This window comes from Hyperoodon ampullatus, assembly GCF_949752795.1.
Source record: "Hyperoodon ampullatus genome assembly, chromosome: 5".
In the NCBI taxonomy this organism is placed as follows: Eukaryota; Metazoa; Chordata; class Mammalia; order Artiodactyla; family Ziphiidae; genus Hyperoodon; species Hyperoodon ampullatus.
Window position 1 is genome coordinate 128,080,325 of NC_136918.1, and position 12,378 is coordinate 128,092,702.

The following is a 12,378-nucleotide window of genomic DNA, read 5'->3' on the forward strand; positions in this document are numbered from 1 at the left end:
ATTAGCGTGTGCATTTACCTTAGCCAACATTTGTTAACTTGTGCTTAAAAACACAATCCAGCTTTATCTGGATTGACATGCATCATAATTAGAAACCACAAAACTATAGCATTTTTCCCAGTTCCCTGACCCATATCTTGGATTATGGACCCCTTTTAGAATATGCTACTCACTATAAACTCTCTTCCTTTCATTCTTAAAGTTATTTTAACTTTCTTTAATGCCAAATATTATTTGCTGACCTAATATATTCAATCATCTATTTCATATTTCAAATATCATAGAGTGACCACCTGGGGATGACAGATGTCCAAGAGATAGTCCTTGGAGTACAAAGATAGGTACAAAAAGGGGCAGAGGTGGGACTCAATTAGTTCTGATTGGAGGAATGATCAGAATTATCAGAGTATAAGCCCTTTAGCTACATCTGGAAAGAAGAGCAGGGGTTTTACAGAAGTGAGAGGCCTATCCCCAGGCAAGGAAGTGAGGGAGTTTGTCTTGTGTGTTCACGTGGTGGTGAGACCCAGGGGGTGGGTCTCCAAGTGCATTTTCACAGGCAAAACAGAAGTACTTGAACTTCAACAGTTTCATTCCTCTGAACTGCTTTCAAGTTGTTCCCAGTTAACAGAGAAGATAATACGCAAGATGTGTGATAATGAAGCCATTGACTTCAAGGTACAAAAATGGGGAAATCAGATCCCTTGGTTCTCTTTGGATTTTAATGAGAAAAAATTATCGATCTTTCAGGCCATGGGAACAATAAGAGATCACTTATTCACTTATCACTCACTACCAAACGTGATTCAGAAGGTGATTCCTCTGCCTCCTCTTCCCTAAGAAATGGCAGGTGGTAGACACTCAAAAGCTCCTCACGACTGGGGTATCAGAGGGGGAGCAGAACAGAAATAGGAATCGAAGGGTCTAACTGTGCATCATTGTTTCTTTGTTTTCTGTTTTTTGGGGTTTTTTGCAGTACGCGGGCCTCTCACTGCTGTGGCCTCTCCTGTTGCGGAGCACCAGCTCCGGACGTGCAGGCTCAGCGGCCATGGCTCACGGGCCCAGCCGCTCCACGGCATATGGGACCTTTCCAGACTGGGGCACGAACCCACGTCACCTGCATCAGCAGGCGGACTCTCCACCACTGCGCCACCAGGGAAGCCCCTGTGCATCATTGTTTTAAACCAGTTATTTCTTAATGAATCCAGAGAAGGCAAACATTCTCAGCACATGTTTCTGCAGTCCCAAACATTCGTTGGGTTTCTTTTCCATTTTTAGTGAAGGTATTCAGGATTAGGTTAGGTAGTAACTTGATCCACTGAACAGTCATCTGGAAACTTGCCTTGGAATTCTTTTCTTGATGAAGATTAAATATTTTGGAACAAAGTTGAAACAGAGGTTAGAACTGGTACCACGTTAAGACTTGTCCAGAAGGTATGTGGTATGTGTTGTACTTCATTTCCTGTCAAAATGTGATGGACTTTAGTACAGCTTGTAAATGAAGTTCATGAAAAATGCAAATGTAGTGTCTCCTTTCAATATTCCTTAGGAATGCAGCACTTACCCAGTTAGCATAGGCCTCTGTTGCTGGCTCCATTCTAGCCCTGCCAGGTCACTGAAAGCAATTTATCACAGCCAAGCATGGCTCTGGTATTCTTTCAGCTGCTGAGTTGACACATTCTTGTTAGAGATAAGATTGCCTATAAACTCCAAATAATGAATTTATAGGGAATGAGATGAACTATCCTTGCTCTGGTAGGCTGACTACCAAGATGGCTCCTGGTAGGCTGACTACCAAGAATGCTCTCACCTCCTGGTATTTGCACCTTCGTGTAATCCCCTCCTCTTTTGTACAGAGTGGACCTAGGGATCTGATTCTAAGGAATAGGACATGGCAAAAGTGATGGGATATCACTTCCAAGATTAGGTTTTAAGTCTGTGACTCCTCTCTGGCTAGCACTATGTTTTGCTACCAGGTTCTTTCACTCTATGGCTCTGCTTGCTGGCTTTCACTGGGGAAGCAAGCTGACATATTTTTGAGTTGCCCTAAGGAGAGGCCCATATGGTAAAGAATAGGGGTAACCAACAGCCATTGAGTAATTGAGGCCCTCAGTCCAAAAGCCTGCAAGGAACAGACTCCTGTCAACGACCATACGTGTGAGTGAGCTTGGAGACTGATCTTTCCTCTGTTGCACACTGACATGACTGCAGCCTGTGAGAGTCCCTGAGGTAGAGGACCAGCTAAGCGACCTCCAGATTCTGGACCTATAGAAACCAAGATAATAAATGTTGTTGTTTCAAGCCACCAAGTTTTGGGGTAATTTGTTACACAGTGATGGATAACTGTTACACCTGCTTATAAAAGTGGTAAGGCCTGGGATTGGGGACACAAAGGTTGGAAAAAGAATTAGGTATGCATATTTGTGTCACCAACCTACATAGAATCCTTATGACTGATGTCCTACCTATACTGTTTTTAATCATTGCAACATCCTGGCAAGGGTGGTGTTAGTCACAAATATATTTTGGACAAAACTGAGCTTATGGAAACTCAGTTATTTGGCTCAGAACACATAACTCAGAAGGTAACAGAGATGAGAGAAACTAGAATCTTACTCTGAAGCCTTTGTTTTTTCCTCTGCATTAACCAGTCATAGGAGGCAGTGGTATGGTTGAGGTTAGGGTGGAAATCAGAATCACCTATAGATCTTTTTTCAAGCTACTTATGTCACTTTCCTTTCTGACATACTTTGGACTGGACCATGCCACACAGTGGGGCTGCACAGAAAAGCACTGAACTTACACAAGTTCAGCCATGTTCCCTGCAGCTTGGGCCTGTAATTAGAAAATAAAAACTGCACATTTCAAGCAGGTTCTGACTGAGGATCTGACAGTCCTTAGAAGTCTTTGTGGTGATGAGTAAGGTGATCATGTAGCTATAGCATGCTGGTGTTGTGTTGTTTAAATTAAGTTAAAAAATAAAATAAGAGCACCCAGAGTTCCATTATTTGATGGGCTCAATCTCGTCTGACCTACAGCCAAAAGCTGGCAAAATGGGTTTGGCTGAACATGGACAAGTTGGGAGTAAGTGGATGCATGGTGAGTGCTGCTTTCATTTGGTGGTGAGAACAAGATGATGAAGCAATGAAGGAGTCCACCTCAGTGCTACATCTTAGGAACGTGGGTGGCCCTGGATGTCCGTGTACTGGATTCTAGAACTGAGCAGGGTAGCTGCAGAACTGATTAGACTCAGCACAGGCTGTGGCCCCGTCTCACTGATTCCTGGGCCAGGTCTGGGGTCTCTTCTCTACCATCAGCCCTCTAGTTCTTGCAGTAGCTCCCTCATCCCTGGTCCTGATGATATTGTGGGCAGGTCTCTCATTGCTCGCGGGTCTCTCATTGCTCACGGGTCTCCTTTTCCTGCAGATCACCACCTTACTTCCAGAGCAATGACCTCACACATTTGTGAAGGACATCACAGTTAACTGACAAAGTCCACAGTTTCTCCTGGACAAGGTGATTATAGTGGTTTTTTTAATTCAACTCCTTCCTGCTACCTCTTTGCATTTTGCAAAGAGGATTTTTCTAGAGCAGCACTGCCCAATAAGGTAGCCACTGACCTCATGAGATTATGTAGCATTTGAAATGTGGCTAGTGAGACTGAGGAAATAAATTTTTCCTTTAATTTCATTTAATTTCATTTAAATTGAAATAATCATATGTAGCTGGTGACTCGTGTTAGATAGCACAGTTCTAGAGGCTGTCATTCTTATGTTATTCTTTTGTTAATTTATTTTTGGCTAATATTGATAGAACATTTTCTACATGCCAGGCACAATATGTAGAATGTTATGTGTAGTCATCCAATTTTCACAAAACCTGATGAAGTCGATTCTATTATTTACATTTTCCAGAGCAGAAAGTTGAATTTTAGAGAGATGAAGTGGCCTGCCTCAAATCATCATACAGGCAGGAGACAGGATTCAAAACAAAGTTTATCTGGCTCCAGTCCCATGTTTCCTGTACAGGAGAACGAGGCTAAACCTGCAGAGATGGAGGGTGAAACAAAATAGACTCAAGACAATTTAAAATATAACTCTTTTATAATCTGTTATTTCATTTTATTGCTTATTATAAACACTTTGGACATAGCAAATACATTAGTTTTTAAATAACCATAATTCAAAGCTTTCACATCATATACTATTTCTCCCCAAGATGTGTCATCTATGAAAATAATCAGTGAACTCCAAAAGTCTATACTGATATTGTGCACATTTACGCGATTGTGACACTAAATACAAATAGTAAAAATACTCATCTGTTGTAGGTGTGTGGGTTTGTGATATGTTTTAAGGGAGGCCATAAAAAAACTGAAAGAAGAGAGATGGTGTGGATTGTAATAGCTCCTATGTGGGTCATGTTTGCAGAACAGAGAAGGTATGCACAATAAACATTTATTGACAGTGAAGATGATGAGAATTCAATTTCTGCTGCACTTTTCCTCTCCATTTTCTCTTAAGTGCATTGGGAAACATCATTCTGAATGTCACAGAGGCTCTGGCACTTTGAGTTGTGTAGCTACAGTGTAATTGGGTCTGATCGCACTTGCAGAAGGGAGATAAATTAAAGCATATGCACTGCTAAAATTGTGCTAAAATCTCAGTTACTAGGATGGACTGAAATGCTTGAATGCTTTCTGGCTTCATAAGCAAGAAAATCACCAGTGCCTAAAAATCAAGCAAGTCATTCCAAACAAATCTAGCTTCTAGATTTCACTGGCAGTTAGACGGTATTTCAGTCAGATCAATGTATTTGAAAGTAAAATATGCTACTTATATGAGCTACTGAGTTTCTCAACTACAACTACTGAGTTCCTGAACTATAACTTTTACGTTCCTGAACTATAACTTTTACTTTAAGACATTTATTTTGGTTGTTTTATTCAGCAAAATCCTTAGCATCATTTTGGGATTTCACTGAATTGTGCTGATGATGTTGGATTAAACATTTTAGATTTAATTGAAAAGTGACGAGCAAATATAATCATCTATTCCCAATAGTTTCTCAATGTACAATTTTAAATACATGAAAGAACCCTCATAAAAATAGAAATGTTAATTAAGGTCACTGGCAGCAAAGTATGGCATATTAGAATTATTTATTAAAAACTTTTACACCTAAAGGTAGGCACTTCATAAAATATGGATTTTGACAAAAGGTGACAGTTTGATGTCAATATCTTACTTTTCCATTAACTGTATAACTTTTTCAAGAGAATAGATTATTAAAATATTACTAGAAAAACAGAAATTTGTCTAAGCTGCATGTGAGTGGAGTTACACAGAACAGAATCCAAACTTCATTTTTCCCTCTTCTTTTTGTAAACTTTTGTATATCTTCCTGGTCAAGTTCTGAAATTGTACTCCCTGATGTAAAATCCCAAGGATTCTGGCTTCTCATCTTTTAATCTGAAATGAAGTATTTGTTGCTTGTGAAACTTGGTAAATTTTTTTCACAGTTGGAATAACCTTTATCATAATACACTAAATAAAATCAGATGATTTTTAGGTGGCAGTATCTAGCACTGAAGAGTTCTTGGCTTCAAGCAGCTGTTAAGTCCTTTTGATTGTTTTAAGTCTCAAATTAGATAGATTCAACTATCTCTGTTATTTTCATTCTTGATGGCATAGAAATTCACCTCACATCTACCTAAAATATGAGCAGAGCTTTGGGGGCCCATTGAACCCATCTACCATTTAACTTAGCTCTCCCTTCTCGAGTATGTCTCTCCCAGGTAGTCAGCCAGGTTCTGTTTGGAGTCTTGGTGATAGGGAGCTTCACAAAGCAATCTAGTCAATATGAAAGCTTCAGCAGCCCTTTCTTATACTAAAACCAAAGTTCTCTTCCTGTAACTTCCATCTAGTGTTTCCAACAATATAAGGCACAGAGTAGGCTTTCAGGCAATCGATCTGCATTTGTTGATGAACAAAAAGACTGAACAATTCTAGTTCTGACTTTTAAAGCTACAGAGTATATTTGTTTCCTTATGTAGTCCAGGTTATCCTCTTGTCTTACATAAATCTTCTCTTTTTCAGGATCAGTATTGCAATTTCCTTCATTTGTTCCTTAAGCAACATGAATTTCCGATGTTTTGTCTATCCATTACTCTTCTCTGAGTGTGCTTTTGTTGATCAGTAGAATTCTTCATATGTGGTCCCACTGAACCCAACATAATACCTCAGATGGGATCAGCTCTGAGTAGGGTAGAAACCCTGAATGTCTTCTCTTAGCCTGGACATTCCACTTGACATATTGTCTAACCACAAAGGGTATTCCTTAGGGCAATCCTTTCCTGTCTGTTTCTGAGTAGAGACATTTTATTGTGGGCACGATCTCTGATTGGCACATATTCTGTTCTGGGAGAAGGATTACTTCCTTGAATTTCCAGGATATGGAGGGGGTGGAGAACGCTGTGCTGGTGTCGGGGAGTATGGAGGGGGCAAGTCTGCACAGCGTTCCATCTCATGGTCGTAACTGTAGGGGGGTGGTGCCACTGGAAAAGAAAAGGAGAAGGGCATCAGTCATTTAGCAATAATTGAGTGCCCACTATATTTGAGCCACTAGGCTGGGTACTTTGGGGGAGGACATAAGTTTTGCTTTCAATAGTCATAGTTTTATCAGGCTGGCGACACACACGTATGAAAGGGCAAGTGCTATAAAAAGTGGTGCCATTGGCCAAAGTATTTAGAATTGGTGGCTTAGGGCAAGTTTCTTGGAAAGATGATGTAGAAGGGGCAGTTAGAGAAGGAGCTAAAGGATGATTAAAGTTTGAGCAAAAGCACCAAAGCAAGAAAGAACTTTTGTTTAAAGCCAAAAATACATGGAGGAGAGAAATGGGAAAAAGATGTTGAGGAATCTGATTGTATCACCATCATGGTGGGCTTTTACAAAATTCTAACTTAAATGGATAACTAATAAGAACCTGCTGTATTAAAAAGATAAATAAAATAAAATTCAAAAGAAATTTCTAGGGCTTCCCTGGTGGTGCAGTGGTTGAGAGTCCACCTGCTGATGCAGGGGACATGGATTCGTGCCCTGGTCCGGGAAGATCCCACATGCCGCGGAGCGGCTGGTCCCATGAGCCATGGCCGCTGAGCCTGCACATCCGGAGCCTATGCTCTGCAACGGGAGAGGCTACAAAAGTGAGAGGCCCGCATACTGCAAAAAAAAAAAAAAAAAAAAAAAAAAAAAAAAAAAAAAATCTAATTTAATTTAATTTTTTAAAAAATTTCATACACTTTTATGGACTTCCCTAGCAGTCCAGTGGTTAAGACTCCGTGCTTCCAGTGCAGGGGGCATGGGTTCCACCCCTGGTCAGGGAACTAAGATCCTTCATGCTGTGTGGCACAGCCCCCCAATTTTTTTTTTCATATAGTTTTTAAAGGTTAAACTCCATTTACACTTATTACAAAATATTGGCTATATTCCCGTGTTGTATAACATAGGGGTCGGGGAGTGGGAGGTACAAACTATTGGGTGTAAGATAGGCTACATGGACATTGCACTTTGAATATCACATAAGGAGTGTGTGATATGCAGGCATCAGAGATTTTTTGAATATGCTAGTGAATATGCTTTAGGAAGGTGACTCTCGGCAGTATGGATTCAGGTGGAGCAAAGAACAGGTGAGATGATGTAGTAGCATATGTGAGGGATGATAAGGGACTCATGGAATTTGGTGGTGGGGATTATAGGAGCCCTTGAGCAGCTGAGTGCTTAAGTGATGACTGGGTAGGTGGAAAAGGGGTCGAGAGTAAGAAGGTGTCAAGGTATTGGGTACCTGGTACTGGACTCCTGTAACTTGGAGGGTCATGGACCCATTACAGAAATAAGAAAAAGAAAAAAAAAAAAAAGGAGGACAAACAGGTTTAGAAATGAGGATGGAGTATTTAGTTTTCTAAATCTTATTAGAAAAAGTGTCTTTAATTTTTTATTGTACTATTATATGTCAGTGTGTTTTAAAAGCACATTTAATACATTTGCTATGACTATATATAGACATCTATTTTGTAGTGCTCTCCACCCCATCTCCAGGGTTTGAAGAGAGGTACTCCTTGAGCACTCCATGTCCTCAAGAACCAAATCACTCGACAACATCTGAGCAACCTCTCAGCAACCCCTCTGATGATTTTCCAGTAGTTGATTTATCATCAAGATCGTGATTCTAGTTGGAAATTGACATGTCTTAATTGCTTACTGTGAATGTAGCCTAAACCACAAGACTAGTGTTATAATAATGCAAATAAACAGCCAAGCTTTTACTTCTATAATGGAAGAAAAGAACAAGCAACATTTCAACAAACTGATTTCTAAAGCGTCTTCTAAACTGTACTCTTACCAATAAGATTATGACAGTATTCTGGTCAATATGCATGTATAAACATAGGGCTTCACCCTATATGCAAACACAAAGTTTCTTCTGAATCTCTTTATTTAATTTTTTTTAAAAAATTAATTTGTATTGGAGTATAGTTGATTTACAGTACTGTGTTGGTTTCTGCTGTACAGCAAAATGAATCAGTTATACATATACCCACTCTTTTTTAGATTCTTTTCCAATCTGTATCTCTTTAACTTGGCTCTCTCTACCAGGAGCTTGATGATTTAAACCATTTACTGATCTGCCTGTACTTAGGGATGGGAAGAAGCAGAATTGAGGCACCTGACACAAGAGAAAGATGGAGACACAGAACTGGGTGGGATGTCCTCTGAGGGATGCTCTGGTGAGCAAAGGCTTTGCAAGTCTCTTGTGGGCTGAGCAAGCCAAGGGCTCAGAGCAGAGGACACAGATCTGTGAAGAAGGCAGCTTCTCCATGGCTGCTTTAGACCCGGGGATGCTGGCCTATTCCAAGCTTTGTTTTCTACAACAAAATGGAATAACTCCTGCCAGAGTCTAAACACACATTCCCTCTGCATTATGCCTACTCCTTTGCTTCATTATATCCGAGAGGACTGAGACAAAGAGATTTATAATAAACTTTATCCAAGGCAAGAAATGCAACCTCCATGTAAAACAGGAAGTTACAGCTGGATTCCCACTGAACTGTTTCTTATAAACATGTGGGTTCTAAGCTGTTTTTTATGATGAAGCTTTTCCTTGCCTCGCACTTGAGAAGCACACACCAGATGATTCTACAGATTGACTCTGCATCCTTCTCTGTCATGAGGCTGTGGTGTGTCTTTATGCTTCAGTAACAAAGCATTTATATTTTTCCATCTGCATAAAAACTGCTGGAGGACATTTCAGGGAGATTCCCTATGGTTTATACAGCTGCCTGTTGAGCGTGAAAATCTAAGATATGAAACAGTGTTCTTTCATTCATATAGCCTTTGTATTTTGATAAGGTGATAATATAATGCTGAAGAGTGGTATTTGGAGGACTATATCCATCATGAAATAAACACGGCACATCTTTTATAGTACCAGCTGCAGGAAGACATTTTGAAATAATAATGGTGTAACTGTGGACTCCGCTATCTTTCTTTCTTACAGATAAAAATGTTTCACTAGGAAGTAAACTTTTCAGGGTATCGATTTTAGAATTCCTGATTAATCCTAAGAGGTTTTGTTCTCTCTTAAATGTCAAATCATCTTTAAAAGATACATGGATGCAGCTGGAGATATGGTGCTTTTGAAATTCTTTCATAACCAATAATTCTAATTCTCTGACTTAAGTAGGGCAAATATGTCATTTATCATGTATGTCAATGTAGTTGTGTAGAATTTTGCAAAATTTAGGGATGCTATGAAATTCATAGGAGGAAGTTAATGTTTTTTTACCCACTCAGGATAACATCTCTAAAACAAATGTAAAGGGAAGCTGCATGGTGTTATAAAAATTGTACAACATTATTTTAGAAAATGTGGAAACAGAGGAAAATCATCCATAATTCTGTCACCACAATTTAACAAACAATATCTTTATATACTCCCTTCTAGTCACTTGTGTTTTTATATCCTTGTAGTCATGTAAAATAGTCTATGCTTTTTCACTGTGTATTGTAACAGTCTTTTTCATTCACTACATGTTCTTCATGAACTCTATTGTTAACAGCTGTACATTATTCCACTTACCATTCACTTATTTTGAGATTAGCAATTTTTTATTATTATAAATATTGGAGTGACAAATGTCTTTCTACATAGAGACTTTTTATTACTTTGATTTAGTTTTTTAGAATAAAATTCCAGGGATCAATGAACTGGCTATCATTTAATATTTTGGTAATATAATAGTGAAAAAATTTCACTATTAAAATATCCCTTAATTTTACATTTCTTTGATAGTTTTACGTCTTGTTTATTATTTGTAATTCATATTGTGCGATTTTTTTTTGTTTGTTTTGGGCTGATAATTTACAAACTGGGATCTTAATTAGAATTAAGATACAATTAAGATAACAAGATATAAATATGTATACAAAGTTATTTATCTTTTCTATACCTTTCTAAAAATAACTTTGCCAAAATGATTAGCTATGGTATTTTTACCTTATTGACATCCTGAAGTTTAAAACTTGTATCTAAGAAAATATATGTGGGTTCTTCATCCTTTTTATCTCTTCTGTATTGTTTCCAAGTTTAAACATTTGTCTTTCAGATACCTGGTTCATAACCAATCTATTTTTGAGTTTTTCCATGTAAATTTATAGATTTGGTGCTTCCTTACATCTGTTATTTTACATCAGAGTTTATTTTTTCTAAGTTTTATTTATTTATTTATTTATTTTTGCGGTACGTGGGCCTCTCACTGTTGTGGCCTCTCCCGTTGCAGAGCACAGGCTCTGGACGCACAGGCTCAGTGGCCATGGCTCACGGGCCCAGCCGCTCCGCGGCATGTGGGATCCTCCTGGACTGGGGCAAGAACCTGTGCCCCCTGCATCAGCAGGCAGACTCTCAACCACTGTGCCACCAGGGAAGCCCTATTTTTTCTAAGTTTTAAATTTTGATTAAGCCAAAGTATTGAAGTGTTGCCTCTTAATCCTCACTTTTCACATTGTTTTGTTATCTCTCCTTTAGAGTTTGTGAAATTTTAATCACTTGTTCTGTTCTAGTTACCAAGGCGTATCTTTTTTTTTTTACCAGAAACACCTGCTTTTAATTATTATTGATTTTCAATGGTTTCACTATTTGATAGAACAGGTGAAATTTCATGACTTATTTTTTAACATTTTTTTTTAATTTACTTTTTCAGTTGAGGTACAACTGACATAACATTGTGTAAGTTCAAGGGGTACAACGTATTGATTTGATACACTTATATATTGCAATATGATTACCACCTGTTAAATTAATTAAACAAGGATGTTATTAGACTGAGGTGGTGTCTATGTAAGCAAACCAAAATCTAAGCTGCAAGTGCCTCAAAGTTATGAAATCAAAATGCTAAGGACAACCAATCACAAACAGCCAACTAGGCTTTAAGTTAAAGGAAATCAAATAATTTCCTTTTGTTGCTTCCATGGTTCCTCTGTATAAGGCAGGGTCCCCCTAACCACACTTTGGGTTTGGTGCTGCCCCATTTTTGCTCAAATAAACTCTTCAATATTTTAATATGCCTCAATTTATCTTTTAACACATCTTAGCATTAGCTGACACTTCTATCACTCATGACTTATTTTAAAAGACAACTTCTACAAATGACCCAATTTTATTTCTCCTTATGGCTGGGTAATATTCCATTGTATATATGTACCACGTCTTCTTTATCCATTCATCTGTCGATGGACATTTAGGTTGATTCCATGTCCTGGCTATTGTAAATAGTGCTGCAATGAACATTGAGGTACATGTATCTTTTGGAATTATGGTTTTCTCAGGGTATATGCCCAGTAGTGGGATTTCTGGGTCATATGATAGTTCTATTTTTAGTTATTTAAGGAAACTGATGTGGATGAACCTAGAGTCTGTCATACAGAGTGAAGTTAAGTCAGAAAGAGAAAAACAAATATCGTACACTAACGCATATATGTGGAATCTAGAAAAATGGCACAGACGAACCTATTTGCAGGGCAGGAATAGAGATGTAGATGTAGAGAACGGACATGTGGACATGGGGAGGAAGGGGAGGGTGGGATGAATTGGGAGATTAGGTTTGACATAAATACACTGCCATGTGTAAAATAGATAGCTAGTGGGAGCCTGCTGTATAGCACAGGGAACTCAACTCGGTGCTCCGTGATGACCTAGATGGGTGGGATGGAGGGTGGAGGAGGGAGATCCAAGAGGGAGGGGATGTGTGTATGCATATGGCTGATTCACTTCACTGTGCAGCAGAAACTAACACAACATTGTAAAACAATTTTACTCCAGAAAAA

General features: G+C 38.7%; 1 protein-coding gene across 1 annotated transcript in view; it reads right to left on the reverse strand.

Annotated features, from left to right (window-relative positions):
• Positions 1 to 6,428: 6,428 nt before the first annotated feature.
• The window catches only part of CYYR1 (cysteine and tyrosine rich 1), a gene marked incomplete at both ends in the record, with an annotated part of 105,481 nt that continues 99,531 nt past the window's right edge, over positions 6,429 to 12,378 (reverse strand). The window contains one exon of the mRNA XM_079704705.1: positions 6,429 to 6,553. Within this exon, the coding sequence (XP_079560831.1) occupies positions 6,429 to 6,553 (125 nt within the window). The remainder of the gene's footprint in view (positions 6,554 to 12,378) is intronic.